General features: G+C 35.8%; 1 protein-coding gene and 1 gene segment (V, D, J or C); both read left to right on the plus strand.

Annotated features, from left to right (window-relative positions):
- Positions 1–18,451, plus strand: part of LOC131365118 (hemicentin-1-like) — a 153,804-nt gene that overhangs the window by 6,379 nt on the left and 128,974 nt on the right. The window lies entirely within an intron of this gene.
- Positions 9,446–10,420, plus strand: LOC131365145 (Ig heavy chain V region 914-like). The segment is given in 2 exon segments: positions 9,446–9,739; positions 9,833–10,420. Coding segments are annotated over 2 exon segments (543 nt in total).

Genomic DNA, 18,451 nt, shown 5'->3' on the forward strand with positions numbered 1-18,451 from the left:
AAAAAAGTCTTTGTAAAGAAACCTTTCATAGTTTATTTTATCATATTCACTTTTTCCTTTCTCTAAAAAAGCTCTAATCATTCTCCAGTTTCATTTAACTCATTGAATTTAATTTAAATTCTACAATTATACTCACTTTTTTTATATGTTTTAAACATGTTTTATATTTATATTCACTTTTTGTGGTTTTGTAGAGGATTTAAATATCTGGCAATGAAAAATAAGTAGGATCAGGAAGGTTCACGTAGCAGGAGTGTTAGGGCATGCTAGCAAATACTACAAAAATGGAAGTTAATGACATGACAGTAAGCTTTTTCTCTGTATGGCTATTTTGGTGTGAAACCTTTTTCACAATCTCTAGTGGGCGTGTCATGCAAACAAAATCCTGCATTTGAACCATTTATGCTGAAACATTCAGCCCAACATCATACCAGCAGTTTGTGTTCATTTACAGCAGAAGCTTTTTTTTCCTTGCTTTGAGATGGGACTAGGCAGAGTATTCAGTTACTTTACTCTAGCAATCTTCATTCAGTGTTAGTTTTATTATTTACATTTCATTATTTGTTGCATACTTTTATCAAAAATATCTTCTTTTATTATTATTTTTTATATAACTTAACACCTATTTTTTTATATTCTTCTATTTCAGATTCCTGCAGTCAGACACTGATCGAGTCTGATCCAGTGATCATCAAACCAGATCAGTCTCATAAACTGACCTGCACAGCCTCTGGATTTGGATAGTGGAATTTTCTATAATTTCTCTGACATCTCCTCTCTCTCCTTTCCCTCAAACAAAGCCTCTGATGTGTCCACTCAACACTCCTTAGTTTGTGACATTTGTGAAATAAGGGGTGACCTATCATCAATCAGGTGTTTACAGTGGGGACATATACAGCATTTCCCTGAATGAGCATTAATTTACGCCTTATTCTCCTATTGAGTAAAATTGTGCTTCAGCTATAAATGAAATTTTTATGTGTGCAGTCTGTGTGTGGTCACCACATAATAATCCCCGACTGACCCACTCACACAAAAACACAATATAAGTAAAAAGTTAAATTAGTTCTCACCTCAGTCAGGAATGCCCACAGAAGATGGTGCTGAAGGGCAGATGATGCTCTCAGGCAGTTCACAAGCTTCATAATAGTTGCCATGACATCTAAACATTCTTTCTCTGTCCTCCTGGTTGAAGTGTCATTGGATAGTGGAATTTTCTTTCAATTCTCTGACATCTCCTCTCTCTCCTTTCCCTCAAACAAAGCCTCTGCTGTCTCCACTAAACACTCCTTAACTATCTCTGCATCAGAGAATGGCATCTTATTTTTGCCAAGTACCCAGGCCACTCAAAAAGATGCTTCTGTAGCTCTCTCTTGCTGTGTCAAAGCTCTCACAAGCAACTTATTAGTTGATTAATATGAAGACTTTAGCTGTCGTAGTTTTGCTGTCCTTACTTCTGTATTTTGTGGATATTGCCCTTCATAATGTCTGTGTTTTGTTTCGTAGTGGCGTGTGACATTTCCACTCTTCACAACTCCAACTGTCTCATTACAAATAAAACAGAACGGTTTTGTGCTGGATTTGGGCAAAATGAATGCATACCTCTCTGTCCAATTAGAAAGAAGAAAACTCTATTTTCTTCATCAACTTTACTGTTCCTGAAAACTGACATCCTCACCCATCCAATCACTCACTACGACAGTTCTTAACACAATTTAGCAGTTTCAGCAATCTCTGTTAGGGATAAATAACTTGTTGCCAACTAATACATATTAATCATGTAATGAAACATATTATAGGCTTAACCCTTTAAATCCATACCAATGTTTCACCCTTGTCCCTTTGCAAATCTTTTGATGATATCTATGATATATATAAGTCTTCACACTTTTACACTGAGGAGTGTTATTCTGACATTGTTCCACAATTTACAGACACAGATTTTTTGCAGATTGGTGAAACCCTGCCCATCTTTACTTCTGAGAGACTTTGTCTCTTTAAGATACACTTTTTATACCCAATCATGTTACTGACCCGTTGGCAATTAACCTAATCATCCGCAAAAAGATGCTCCAGATGTTTCTATAGTAACACTTACTTTTCCTGCCTTTTGTTGCTCTATCGCAACTTTTTTGAGATTTGTTAAAGCCATCAAATTCAAATGTACCTTATTTTTTCCTTATTTTTCCAAAAATGTGTTGTTTTCTATGTTCTATTGTGAATAAAATCACAATTTGTGGGGTCCAGCCATCCATCTAGACCATCTTTGACTCGGTTTAATAATAATCGTAATTAATGATGGTTGTTTTTAGCACATACTTTGTGTTTGAAATCACTTCAAATGAGTCCAGCAGCTCTATTTTTAATTATTATTTTTATAATTATTACTTTAATCTGCATACAAATTGTTTTTAAATTCATGTGCAGGATCACAGCTGAACATCCTCAAGATCCTGGTGATCCATGGTGCAGACAGAGAGGATTCTGTGGATGTATTCATCCTTCTTGAAGGTAAGGAGATGTTTCCAGGAAGCGGCTGTACTGCTAAAGCTTGCACGCTGCTTATGTGGCTGATTTATGCCCTAAATTATGCCCAAATGGATGGGATTAAGCTGTCCCCAAAGCTTTCAAGTTGCTGTCTTAAATGCTTTCACCATTGAAAGTACACTCTCCGCTACTGGAACACTCCAAATCATGTCTCATCTTGTAGCAACTAGTGAATAATTACTGTTTAATGTTAACAAAATAAACAGTTTAATTGTAGTGTGTATGTGTGTGTGATTTGTCATAAAAGTATATTAAGTTCAGAGAGAAAATGATTATATTAGGAACAATAATAATAAGGCATATAATTTACTTCATATTTTGATGAAAGTGATGTTTCTGTCTGTAAAAAATTGACCACTTAATTAGTTTAATTAAACAGAATTTATGACTTAAATATAATTAAGTATTACTTGATATCTTCATGAATGTTATGTTTAGTGGTAAGTACATTTTACTTGATACTGCCAAGTTAGTTTTATTTATAACAGCAGAAATATTTATTTTAAAAGTGCTAGTTCACATCATGAGGATTTTCTCAAGCAAATCCTAAAAGGGTTTTGTAAAAAAAAAAAAAAAAGAATTAATTAGTAATGCTCTAAATTCCCCAGTCCACCTTATCCCACTGATTCTTAAGATGTTTTGTAAACATACTTAACAAGATTTGTAGGTTTATTATTATTTATATATTGTATTTGACTTTAACACGTTGCTCATTATTTAAGATAAAATGAAATATGTTCAAATTTGAGATAAATGTATACTATAGATGTATATTCTCTCCTGTGGGTTGGACATTTAAAATATCCATATTTTTTAACCTATAATACAAGATCAAGTTCATTTCTGGCTATTACTCATTTGCTGGATTGAACGGTTGCCAGACATGAATACAAAAACGACAGAAAAATCATCCTAGGCCAAAAATGAAAATGAAAGGTGCAGTCGCATATGAAATATGATTGTGCAATGGCATTTGACTATTGTTTACCAGCTCTTCTGGGAGCTACTTTAAACTATTTAAATGAAGATTTAAAAAAATGTATTGTGGAATTAAGTTACATTAAACATACAGCTTTCTTTTTGGGAAGCTGAGCTCACTCTTGTTGTTTGAAATACACAATATTGCCAAAAGTTGATGATTGACCCAGCGGGCAATTTGATGTCAGAACGACATCAAATTGACGCCAAAATATCGTGTCAAAAAACAGGTCAAAAACGCAAATCAAATTGACGTCAAAAACTTGACGTCAATTTGACATCCACATATTCAGGTTTTATTTTGAACACCAAAATAATGACACAAAAGTAAAATAAAAAATATTTTATTTAATAGGCTTCAATTCAAAATACAATACAAATATAATCTGGATTTTGTATCCCCTGAAGGTTTCTATACTGTACTATGTTGCTATACTACTACATACTTTGGACATATGAATGATAGATAATTATGGATAAATTAAGATTCTGAATCTGAACACAAATAAATTGCTGTTCGGCCCTTTTGGCATCCCATACCCCCATATCTGTCAGGAGCAGATCGGAGATAGTTCTTGATGTTTTTTTTTTATATCAGCCTCTGATGATGCTGGGTCTGACTGCTGTACAGCACCTAAACAAAGAAAGAGCAACTTGTATCACTTGTTTTAAGACATAGCATAAATTATAACATTTTTAGCAACCGTCACTCGTACTAGCAATCCACAAAGCAATCAAAACTCTCTAAAAACCACTTAGATGAGTGTTCCTCACTATTTTTTCAAGTGAGCTGCACCAGCAAAATAAAGTCAACAGGTGAGCCGCAAGAAAAAACGATTACACACAAAAACACACATAACTGCCTAGTACAATATGCAATGCAATTAGCCACTGCCATTCCAATAATAAAAATGGGTAACAGTAAACTAACAGAGCTGACATTCTGCAAACTGTGCAGAATGACTGCTGTTGGACAATACATCCTGTAATCATATTAGAAAAGTGATCAAGTACTACATAAATACCTATTTTAACTTGGCAGAGCTGTGTTTTGCCAAAGGCTTTCTTTGGCCCAGTCCCATCCATGTTCATCATGGCCATCAACCTGTTTGTAAGAACTCTGCCGACAGGAAAAAGACAACCAAGTGAAATCAGTAACCAATATTTGTTTAGCTGAATTAACAACAGAAATTAAGTTTCTCTCATTTGCTTTGGGGCATTTTTCAGATCACAACGTAAATTCCCCAAAGGTAATTTCATTTACCTTTTCATCACATTTTTCACAGTCCTCAAGGTTTGCACCCCCAAACTTGACCAAACGAGACACCTGAAAACATTTTTTCAGCCAACACATGCTTAGTCCGAACACAAAAGATAAAATTAAAATTACACCAAAATTAACATGACCCCTTCGACATTACAAAATCAGCTTAACAAGGAAAATTCCTCTATTCACATCCCACAGCCAGCTTAAACTAACAGGATATAAAAATGGCGGGAAAATAGCATACACAAAAAGTACCAATCGTCCTTGCACAGAGTCATATTTCATTAAAACGTTTTCTTCTGAGTGTTAAAAGTTGCCCAACATAATTTGTACTACATTTTTATGAATTGTCAACACATTTACTCAGCTGATAAAAAACACAGCGCGAGACTACGAGCCTGCAGCCATGACACAAGCTCACGGTAATGTGAAGGGTTTGTTAGGACTGATTCTGGAGTCTTCGATTGGATCTCGTCACCCCTCCCCTATTGCAAAGCGCCATCTACAGGTGTGGCGGTAAACAGCAGAGAAAGCGTTTGTCAATGCGAAAAGGAATAATTTCAGGAAATAAAAAAAATAAATAAATATTAGATTAATTTCAAATTTGTAGGGGTGCCTGTTATTGTTATTCAGACAGGAAATGTTTTTTCACTGTGAACAATTAGGACTACTATAAATTAATTAACTGGCAAAACATTACAAAAATTACACAGCATTAACATTTAAATTACTGAGATTAAAGAGAAAAGTCACCAGTAATAGATGAGTGCTAGAAAATACGTGCTATTTAAACAGCTGAATTACTGATGTCAATGTGATGTCAATATGACATCAATTTCATGTCTAAAACATGGCATCGATTTGATGTTAATTGAACGTCAAACATTTTGGCCTACATATATAAAAAATCAATTTCAGTATAGGATTAACTTCCTATTTTAAACCAATTACCACTGAAAGAAATTGCCTTCCAAACTGAATTTAAAATAATGTTATACAGCATCTTGATCAAGTCTTGACTAATATTTGATGTCAAATTGATATCAACGTGCCCGCTGGGTGAGTGATTGACTTCAAATGATTGAGTTTAGGTGTTGTTCTTAGTGGTTGGGCTCAGGACTCTGAGAAGTCTGACAGCTAAAATAACTAAGCAGATAAATCCTGCTGTAATTGAAAGCAAGCTGTTAAGAGAAAAACTAATCTAAAAACAGAGCGAGTTACAGCATGATTTCATGAGGGTCGACCATATACTGCATATAAAACCTCCGCTGGTTTCCAAGAGAACATCGACCTTTCCAATATGGCGGAGGAATTGACGTGTCTGTATACAAATCAAAGCGGTGCCCTCTACTGCCTCCTGATATAAGTGAATATGACAAGATGTTATAACAGGAAAGTGTATTTATTAACCATTTATTATCAGATTTTATTGAAACATAATCATCATGCATTATAACCTTAATTAATGCTTAAATAAAATATTAAGAATATAACGCGCCATGTTGTTGTTTTTTGAAAGTCCCGCCCCTTTTTGTGGTTTTCATTTAAAAGTCCAGAGCGCGTGCTTGCGTCATCTAGAAGGCTTTTAAAAGAGATTTCAAAAGAAAACGACGGAGACAGCGACACTGCGGATTACCTGGAGATATTTCAAGGATAAACTGCAGATTTTCTTGGAGAGAAATGATGGATTTAGGTAAGTATCTTCCCTTCCTAGGTAGATGGACAGGCCGGGGCCTGGCCTGCGCCGCCGGGATGCTCGCGCTCACCTCCGCGGGATACTGCGCGTATCGCTGGCTGAAGAGGAGCAGCGATCTTCAAGCTGCTGAACTTCAAGCTGCTCACGGTGAGAAAAGCTCACTTTTTACTCAGTCTGTGTGTTTCTAATCGCTTTAGAACTTACAGAGAGAGTGTGTGTGGAAAATGAATGACTTTAATCGGTACAGAGGACAAACAGGATCAAATCTCCTGTGTACTTTAGCTAACAGAGCTAGCCGAAAGCTAAGGCGCGTGACTGAGCTAACATTAGCCGGCGATGCTACATGGCTCATATCAAGAGCATTTTAAAGTATAAAAGTGATTATTGTGTGGATTAAAACATTTCGAGGCACAACATCATGACTTTTAGACTTTTAGAAATAGTCTTGAAGTTTTATGAAAATAATCAAGTACAGGGCGGAGTCACGAAGCCTGACATGAAGCGGAGTTACTGTTAGCACCGGGATTATTATTATTATTATTATTATTATTATTATTATTATTATTATTATTATTATTCTCGTTGAAGTGTTTTATTTCTCTTCTTGGTCTCGGCATTGTTTCTTCTGATGTGTTAATAGTTAGAGTGAATGTTGTGGTAATGAGTGAGTTCCTGTTAGCGCATCATTGTAGCAGCTGTAAAGAGTCAGTCCCTCACCAACTCGCCTTTTTATTTCCCTTCCTCTTCAATAAGACTCGTTTCTCCTTACTGATCACTAATATAACACTCTGATTAAAGACATGAAGGGGATGAGAGAGTGTCTTCTTGAAATATTTTCTTTCCTACATGAATGTCAGTTTCCACTGATGAAATTTGTCATCTCCGTGACATACTGATGTGGTTAAATGTGTCAAATGTTTTCCAGGATCTGTTGTTGATGATGTGGAGGAAGCCGAGACCACCGAGGTATGTGTCAGGAAAAAAGGACTAGGATTAATATATTATATACTACAATATCAAATGTATTAGTTTTTCATTTTTAACTGGTGTGTGTGTGTGTGTATTAAGGTCACTGATCCAAGCGTCCAGCTCCTTTGCTCTGAACACGACCCTCAGATGTCAGCTGATGCCCTGGTAATTTTATATTTCTGTTATTTTTAGTGTATTCTTTAGATGCTTTTGGTTGAAACAGCAAATTTTAATCTTTGTGCTTTATTCAGGTCACTGAGATAAATATCCAGCTCCGGAGCACCAGCCTTGACCCTCAGATGTCGGCTGTCATTCTGGTAATTTTATATTTCAGACATTTTTCAGTGAAATGTTTCCCGACCTTTTGTTTTTGTGTGGCCTTGTCACTGTCCATGCTTGTAAATCCAAATATAAAGCAATTCTCGGTCAGTAAAAAGTAGTACAGGTAAAATACTATATACAACAAATTTAAAATATATTAGCTGTTCATTTCTAACGTGTGTGTGTGTGTGTGTGTGTGTGTGCACTGTATTAATGTCGCAACTTCCTTCACTTCTGAGATTTTGCACAGAAGTTATGTGTAGAATTATGTGTCAATTGAATTGTTTCTGTTAACATAATAATGAATAATTCCTAATAGACACCCAAGTCATTACTAATCCAAGCCTTTGTACTGGAACATTTCTGTTTGTGAAGTGACGCAAATGACTAAGTTACAAGAACTCTCAACTCTTGCTTGCATGTACTCCAGTTATTAAACACAGCCACTAAGCTGAACTGATGAACTGTAAAAATGTGACAGCGTTTTCATCCTCAGCTCCTCCAAAACCAGCCTGTGGATGTCCAAAATACAGACCTGAGTCTATTGGTTAAAAGGATGTGCAAAGGATGTGTTTTTGTTCTGCAGCATTCAGACTCTCTAAAGACCTAAGTGATGCCATTTCTGATCACCCATTATATCTGTACTTTTATACTGTAAGTTTGGCTTCAACAATGTTCATATTCTGGTTCTCTAAATGACTCTAAATAAATTGCAGCTAAATTTCTCTGTCTGCATCTGCAGGTTTTATGTGGTCAGGAGTCCACAAGTAAATAGAGAACCAAAACTACTGGAATTAGAGGTGTAAGGATATATATATATATATACTGTAAATAAAAATGTAATTGCTTAGTATCATGAGACAATAATCATGATAATGTATTCAGTCACTTGTTCATCTTTTAGGAAGTGTGTTATTCGGGTCAGAGTGCTAGATCCAGAGTCCATTTCAGGAACACTGAGTGTACAGCCTGGACATGTTACACATGCCCTTTTAAACTGTGATTTATATGCTTCATTTATGTTTCTTATATAGCTGTAGTTTTTGTTCTTAGCTCTATCTATCTATCTATCTATCTATCTATCTATCTATCTATCTATCTATCTATCTATCTATCTATCACACCTAGTGGCAATTTAGAGAAGACAAGTCACCTGTTTGATTCCTGATTTAATTTCTTGAAAAGTTTCTTCATTTTAAACTTTTGAATAATAAAGAAGATGAAGTATAGAGAATAGTTTCACTGAGTTGTTGATAGATATTAGATTTCAGCTTTGCCTTCTGCTCACTAGAGATTACAATTCTTCTTCAGAATTTAAAAACACCTGATCTAGAATCTTCTCAGCTATTTCTCTCTGGATTCATCAGTTAAAGACTCTAGAGGGCAGACTATACCAGAATGAACATCATGTTCTATTGAACGGTTTGATTATAATGTTAAATGTAGTTCATGCTGTTCAGAAAACACTGCAATATTTCACCAAGTCAGAGTCAAATATGACATGAGCATCATTTCTGTGTTAATGTAATTCTCTAGAGTGCAGCTTACACATGACTGATAACGACATAAAGGATTGTTTATATAATTATTATTAATTTTATGTAATAATTCAGATTAATTTAAGTGTACTGGAAATAGATTAGTTTTCAATCTGACCATCAGAGGAACTGTTAATTACATCACAAAACATCCATATCATTAATAATAATAACAAACAACCAAATTCTTTTCCACTATGGAACAGCTTGGATTCGACAACTTGACAACATTTGAATACATTTCAGATACATTCTCCTCCCATCATCAGCAGATAAGCAAATCCAAGCATCAGAGCTGGATCTCACTCTATTTATATGATGTGATGGTGTCTGTTAAACTTTGGAGAACAGAGAAGACTCCAGTACAAACAACACACACCATGTTCTCTACATCTCTACTGCTCCTGCTGGCAGCTGCTTCTTGTGAGTGCTTTATCAAATTCATTCATTTACGAGATGAAGAATAAGGGTGCAGCAGATATTGTGTGAGATATCACCATGTGTTTTCCTCCACAGATGTACATGGTGAGGAACTGACTCAGCCTGCTTCCATGACAGTCCAGCCAGGCCAGAGTCTCTCCATCCACTGCAAGGTTTCATATTCAGTTACAAGCGATGGTACAGCTTGGATCCGACAACCTGCAGGAAAAGCTCTGGAGTGGATTGGATACATCAGTAGTGGTGGGAGTACTTATTACAGTGACAAACTGAAAAATAAGTTCAGCATCTCCAGAGACACTTCTACTAACACAATAACAATTGGAGGACAGAACATGCAGACTGAAGACACAGCTGTGTATTACTGCGCTCGTCACCACAGTGAGACAGAATAGTGGATTCCTCTTACAAAAACCTTATGAGACATGTTACACACATCCTCTCAATGCAACTAATAAATCATCTCAGTCACACTTTCACTTTCTTTCACTGGAATAAAGTCGTAATAGTTTGCAGTGTTTTAAAACACAGTCACACAAAATCTTTATTAAATAAAAAATAAAACATCAGTTTATTCTAAACTATTATTAATCCCTTCATTTTACAGGATTTTAACAACAGTTGGAATCAGTGTTTACTGAGTGGATTCAGGAATAATACAGCATGTTTCCAGCAGTGTGTTATTTGTGTTGAATATTACCAAATTTACACTTGATATGTAGTATGATATGAAAACAGAATAAAAAATACATTCTATCCTCCATTATCCCTCAGTCATTATCATGATGATGTGAAACCTCTGGTAGGTTTGAGTTTTACAGATTAATTAATTAAGGGAATGCTTTAATTTCTTTAGCAGGTGTGAAATATTTACATTTCATATAATAGGTTTATGTGAAATACTGAAGGCTAAAACATATTAGAGAAATCCTCTCAAAGTCTACTGGATTAAGGGTTTTGCTCCTTTTGGTTTATTCAAAAAGGATACGTAAAAAAGAGAAGCAGATTTTTATTCCATCATTCACAAGATTTAACAACAGACAAGTTGTTAGCCTGAGCTCCTGACTAAATATATTAGTGATTTGTGACCTGAAGTATTTCTTTAATTAAATTCAGTTTCTATTAGACACACAGATAAAAAACTAAAAAGACATGAGATCTAATGAGTAAAGAGCAGAGATGAACCTGACAGCATGAAACACACCCAGAGTCTTACAGTAAGATGCAGGTGTATCTGCAGATGAACAGCATGAGGACAGAAGACACTGCAGTTTATTACTGCACCCGTGACACACACTGATACTTCCCCTTACACATACTTGCTATAGTCACATGACAAACCCACATTTTCTGGACATTTATCCTGATGTAATATTTATTTAATTCCCTGAATATATGTAATATATTTTGCATATATGCATGATGTGACAGACTGAGAACTGTGGAAGCAGTGTTCACAAATCTAGAGAATTGAGCTCATTGAGACTAATATTGATTTCCCAATTAACTGATTGGTTAAACTAATTGATTTAGTATTCTACCTCTGATACTGTATCTTTTAAACCATGCTGAGAGAAATGCTGCAATTCTGAATTCCTTTTTCATTCATTTTTATTGCTGCTTTACATGAGATCTTTTTTATTGACAGCATCTTTTTTTTCTCCTCTATGACTTTCTAGATCTGGATCATTTAAAACATGTCTTTTCTGCCACTAGAGGGCAGTGTGTACAAACTCAAACATCTCAGTCTGTTTCTATCTGTACATTTAGGCATTCTCTCTTTTCACATCCTGCTCTGAATGCATCCAGCATCATGACACTCAGATTAAACTGAATTACATAAAGCAACCTGTGTTGTGTTTTTTTTTTTGGAAAACCTGATTCCACAGAAAATTCTTAGGGAGTTTAATGAGCAAGATCAGTTGTCAAGTTTTATACAAATAATCACCTGATTGAATTCAGAGCTTACACACATCATAATCCCAAGATCTGCAAGTGTACATAATTATTATGCTAAATCTAATATTTATTACTTTTTGGCTTCACTGAGACTTTAACATTTGCTTTGGAAAAAGATAAGAGCATTTGATGAAGAGGCTTCTGCTCCATTATAAACCCACACATCCTCCATCAGATGAATCTCCTCCTCATGATTTAAATACATTTCAGATACATTCTCCTCCCATCATCAGCAGATAAGCAAATCCAAGCATCAGAGCTGGATCTCACTCTATTTATATGATGTGATGGTGTCTGTTAAACTTTGGAGAACAGAGAAGACTCCAGTACAAACAACACACACCATGTTCTCTACATCTCTACTGCTCCTGCTGGCAGCTGCTTCTTGTGAGTGCTTTATCAAATTCATTCATTTACTAGATGAAGAATAAAGGTGCAGCAGATATTGTGTGAGATATCACCATGTGTTTTCCTCCACAGATGTACATGGCCAGTGGTGGCTCAAGTGGTTAAGGCTCTGGGTCGTTGACCGGAAGATCAGGGGTTCCAGCACCGCCAAGTTGCCACTGTTGGGCCCTTGAGCAAGGCCCTTAACCCTCTCTGCTCCAGGGGTGCCATATCATGGCTGACCCTGCGCTCTGACCCCAACCTCCAAGGATGGGATATGCGAAGAAAGAATTTCACTGTGCTGTAATGTATATGTGACAAATAAATAAAGGAACTGACTCAGCCTGCTTCCATGACAGTCCAGCCAGGCCAGAGTCTTTCTATCCACTGCAAGGTTTCATATTCAGTTACGAGCGATGATACAGTTTGGATCCGACAACCTGCAGGAAAAGCTCTGGAGTGGATTGGAATAATCTATACTGGTGGGGGTACAGATTACAGTGACAAACTGAAAAATAAGTTCAGCATCTCCAGAGACACTTCTACTAACACAATAACAATTGGAGGACAGAACATGCAGACTGAAGACACAGCTGTGTATTACTGCGCTGGTTACACACAGTGAGAGAAGTAAACAACATCCTTGTACAAAAACTCCTTATCCAGTGTTCATTATAACAGAATGCCCACAAGATCCATGCAACGAACGGGTACAGATGCCGCCGATGGTGGGGATCAAACCCAGATCTCCAGCATAAACTCTATCACCCACAGTAGCAGATCAGACCCAAACGCAGGGATCCAGCATGTGCACTGCTTTATTTTTATTTTTTTTAAAAAACACTGGTTTACAAGGTTTTTGTTTTCTTCATAATTTTTAGTGTGCCAGATAGATTTTGAGATGCTGTTCACATAAATAACTTTAAATTTTTACCATCACGCAAGATTTTTGAGAAACAGCCAATTTTGTAATAAAAATTAGGAAATTTTCGTAACATGCAGTTGTTGCTGAATCACATTCAGTACTCGAGATACAACTGAATTATATGCGGGGATCTGAAGGTGGTTGCAATTTTACTTTCACAGTCTACAGTTAGGATACACCAAGTATTGTTGTTTTCTTTGCAAGTAGGACAGCCAAGCATGAACTTCACATTACGTGGTCAGAGACTGGCTACCTCGCAGGAAATTGTTGCCAGGGCAGAAGAATGTTGTACATGACCCACTGGTTGATCCGAAGAACATAATTCTTCCGCCACTGCACATCAAACTTGGACTAATGAAAAATTTTGTGAAGGCAATGAATAAACAAAGTGAAGCGTTTGCATACTTACGACAAATGAAGGCGTTTTCATTGGCCCATAAATCCGAGAGGTGATGATAGATAGTCACTTTGATGACTTTCTGCAGGGTGCCGAACGTGTTGCATGGACTGCCTTCAAGAATGTTGTGTCAAACTTTTTGGGCAACTATAAGGCACAAAACTACGTTGAACTGGTTGAAACTCTGCTTCAGGCATACAAGTCATTGAACTGCAACATGTCACTGAAGATACATTTTCTTCATTCATGGGACTTCTTCCCAGCCAATCTCGGCGCCGTCAGTGATGAACATGGTGAGAGGTTTCACCAAGACATTGCCACAATGGAGAAACGCTACCAGGGAAAGTGGAGTCCATCAATGCTGGGAGACTATTGTTGGATACTGATATGTGAAGCTTCAGACAGTGACCATAAGTGAAAATCTGCGGCAAAACATTTCTAGTTGTCTCTCATGTTTCTCTCTAGCAATATCATAGCGTAGACCTATGCAATACTGAAGACATTACAGTGTTAATGTGTTAATGCAGTTTTCTTAAAAACCCTACATGAAATTACCAATACACATTTGTGTTCAGCATATAAAAATCTATTGGCTTCACCAAAAACTGTAGAGGAAACAACGTTTTCCATAAAATCTGTTGACCAGTGAAAACTAAACAAAACACAACTACATTAAACGTAACAGAAATAAGTCATAAAAACCTAAATAACACAGTGTCTGGCCTTATGGCACACATACTCTGTTATATAAGCATAATGACTGACACCGACCAAGACAGAAGGAAAAAGATATATAAAGCAGCACATCAAGGGAAAGCAAGGGACACATGAGAAAGCAGGAAAACACATTAGGAAAGGGTGTGGCACCGCCCACACAGGGATAACACAATAATAAATAAATCACTTGCCACGACCCCCTAGGGGTCTGCCAAGGAACTGTCTCAATAACTCCTGACAATACAACACTGACAAAAGCAAGTAAATAAATAAATAAATAAATAAATAAATAAATAAGTAAATAAATGAATAAATGAATAAATAAATAAATAAATAAATAAATGAATAAATAAATAAATAAATAAATAAATAAATAAATAAATAAATAAATAAATAATCCCACAAATGACAAAAGTGTTTCAAGTAAGTTTATTTTTGAAATAGTTGTAGTGTAGATTTTAAACCATAATACTATATCTCTAACATTACTGCACATGATAAACACTATAATAATCATATCACTAACAAGAACTCATTATAATGCAGTATCTTTGGCTGAAAATAATCACCTTAACAGATTAGAATTTGTGTGAGAAGGTTGAAGGTTTAGTTCCTGTTCCTCTCTGTTACATCATCATGACTCCCTCATGTTTTCTATCATGACATCATGATGCAAATCCAGATTGCTGTGTGTCCATGCAGTATTTATGTGCAGCTGAGCTGAGTGGAGCGATCGAGTCTCATCAGCACTCACCATGAAGATCCCACTCTCCTCATTCCTGCTACTTATCAGCCTCATTGATGAGTTTTCATGCTGAATCTCAGATATCTTTTTCATTGTTTATTATACACTAATATTTTCTTGTTTATGTTGCAGGTATTCAGTGTCAAAGTCTTGAGTCTATTCCCACTGGTTCAGTAATAAAAAAACCTGGAGAAACTCTGAGTCTTTCCTGTAAAGGATCTGGGTTTAACTTTGGTGGCTATGGCATGAACTGGATCAGACAACAAGCTGGAAAAGCTCTGGAATGGATTGGGGCTATCTGGTATGATGCCAGTAAAACTATATATGCCAAACACGTTGAGGGACATTTGGAAATTACCAGAGACAACTCCAAAAACATGGTGTATCTGCAGCTGACTGGTTTGAGTACACAGGACTCTGCTGTGTATTACTGTGCTAGACACCACAGTGGTATAAACATCTTAATCAGCCGTCCAAAATCCTCCCACAGATGTGGTGAAAGAGAAAAGTGCATTCAATATACAGGGCATTTTCACAAGATCTGCAGGTGGCGCTAGAGCTTAACAAATATACTGTACCATTTTATGTTTCCTTAAAGTGGTCATAAGTACAACATATTCTCATATCCTCAGTCGGAGTTAGATACTCCATCATTTTTATGTCTTTGAGACACTGAACACTGAGACTGTCTCTTAAAATCAAATTTCCAAAGAGGACCAAAAAGGGAAATAATAACATTTACAGAAAAAATGCCAACTTTTAATCAGTGAGTATTAAATACATACATTTCACAAAGGTTCCACAACATTAACTGTTAACTATAAACAAAGAGTTTATACCGTATTCTTCTTTAATTAATTGATAAATAAATTGTAACCGTTCACAGACTGCTGCTGTATAAGAGGAATTGTGATTATAATAATTAGTCACACTGAATATTGGAAAATAATTATCTTCAGGTTTGTAGCAGTAACTCCCTGACACAGTTCAGCCAAAGTATGCAGAACTACACAATGTTTTTTGTTGTTTTCTTTGTACTTTACACAATTAATTATTGGCACATACAACTACCACCTCTACAATTCCTGACATCACACCACCTGCTCCTTGATTATTGTCCTATAAAAACACCTCCCCAAGTGTTTTACTCCTTACTGAATATGTGTATATGAAGAGTGAGTTCTCTTAACAGACCTGAGGAATTCCTGCGAACCTGTCTCCCTATCCTCTTTAATGTGCTCTGAACTTCCAATGCCTGAACCTGTCTCTCGCTATTCCTCTAATCTTATAAATCCTAAAGATTTGGAATCAATTTAGAAAATCATTTGCCCTTCATAGTCTCTCCTTACATGCCCCCTTAAGTAAAAACCATATGTTCACTCCTTCAATAATGGACAATGCCTTTGATATTTGGGTTTTTGATATTTGAAGAGTGGGATATATACATTACAAGATCTTTATATAAATAATACTTTTGCGTCTTTTGATGAATTAGTTAACAGATTTAAGATTCCCTGGTCCCATTTCTTTAGATATCTGCAAGTACGAAACTTTCTGGTTTCACATATTGATTGTTTTCCTTCATAACTTTCTGCATCCCTATTAGACTCTATTTTTAAGGTAGGAAAAGATTCCAATCTAATCATTGGCAAAATTTATAACCTCCTCAATCAGCATAACCTGGCGTATTTAGATTGCTTAAAAAAGCCATGGAAGAGGATCTGAATGAACAAATTTCAGAGATAACTTGGCAGAATATTATTAAACAGATCTGTTTGTCATCTATATGTCAACGACATATGATTGTGAAATTTAAGGTGGTACACCGACTCCACTGGTCAAAGGTGAGGCTATCTAAATTCTGGCCAGAGCTAGACCCTATTTGTGACAGATGTAGGCAAGCTCCTGCAAGCCTTCTATATATGTTTTGGACATGCCTGTGTTTGTATAACTTCTGGAAATTGATTTTTGGTGCATTCTCAGAAATAATAGTTTTGCCAATAGACCCATCTCCTTTTATAGCGGTATTTGGTGTTGTAACACAAAACCTGTGCAGACGTAGCTATAATTGTGAAATATTGGCCTTTTGCACACTCCTTGCTAGACCCCCACCCCCCTACTTTCCCTCACTAGATTAAAGAGACCATGAAATATCTTAAACTGGAAAAAATAAGATACTCTCTGCAAGGATCTTCCCAAAAATTCTATGCAAACTGGCAACCTTTTTTGTCATTTGTTGAAAAGCACAAGTAGGGAACACAGCCCCAAGAAGAGGCTTTTTTTAAAGTTATTCATTTACTGTTATTTATTTGTTTATTTTATTTTATTTATTTAATTAATTAATTAATTAATTAATTAATTTTTTTATTGTTTTTTTTTGTTGTTGTTATGTCTTCTTTGTACAATGTAATTGATGCTTTATGTCTGATGGGTAGAGGGTTGGGTTGGGCTATGTTGTATTTCTTCTGTTTTTTGTTTGTATCTTGTAAAATTATAAATAAAGAGATCTTGTTCAAAAAATTCAGAGACCTGATAAAGTCTCTTAATGTTCCATATTTTATAGATTTATATTCACAGATTACAGAGGTTCATTAGATGAGAAGATTTTCATGTGTAGAGGAATCCATCCCATTTTGTCCCTAAGATAAGAAGTGTCTCTATGCAAATGTCCCTGTTATATATTTAAGCAACAAAGACCAAGAGCTTTTACTTCTTCTGCTTCAACACACACCATGATCTCTACATCCCTACTGCTGCTGCTGCAGCAACACTTTTGTTTTTGCCCCCATTTTTCATGAGCTGAACTCAAAGACTTTTTCTATGTACACAAAAGGCCTATTTCTCTCAAATATTGTTCACAAATCTGTCTAAATGTGTGTTAGTGAGCACTTGTCCTTTGCTGAGATAATCCATCCACCTCACAGGTGTGGCATATCAAGACGCTGATTAGACAGCATGATTATTGCACAGGTATGCCTTAGGCTGGCCGCAATAAAGAGTTAAATTCAGAGTTAAATGTTACTTAACTCACAGTCATTCTACTAAATTTAAGTTTTGCAGTTTATTCATTATTACATTAAAAATAAATGTGTTGACCTGGAAAAGACTTCATGTGTTCAACATTGTCTAGTATAAATAAATCTGAAAGCTTTAATTTCTCTTTTGCATGTCTCTCAACCTCAAAGTTCCAGCTTTTCAAGATATCATTCTGATTATGGTGCAGAAGCATCACAGACTTGATCACAGTGTGCCATCACGGTGGAAAGAAATGACATTGTCTGACACGTTGTACCATATAAGAGTTTAGACCACTAAACATGTGTGTAATATTTATTCCAATTTTATAGGTATACTGTATTTTGTATAAATTCATCTGTCCTAATCACATTACAGACAGTTTGAGAGCATATAATGGATAAACAAAAAAAATGGACAGTTTTAGGTAAATTATATCATGAACTTTGTTTGAAAAAAAGAATGTTCCAAATATAAAATCTTTTTATAATGGGGTTTATAAAATTTATAAAAGTGTCTTTTCTCAAACAAAAGAGTTTTTCTCCCCATTAT

Source organism: Hemibagrus wyckioides, linkage group LG02 (genome assembly GCF_019097595.1).
Source record: "Hemibagrus wyckioides isolate EC202008001 linkage group LG02, SWU_Hwy_1.0, whole genome shotgun sequence".
Taxonomy (NCBI): Eukaryota; Metazoa; Chordata; class Actinopteri; order Siluriformes; family Bagridae; genus Hemibagrus; species Hemibagrus wyckioides.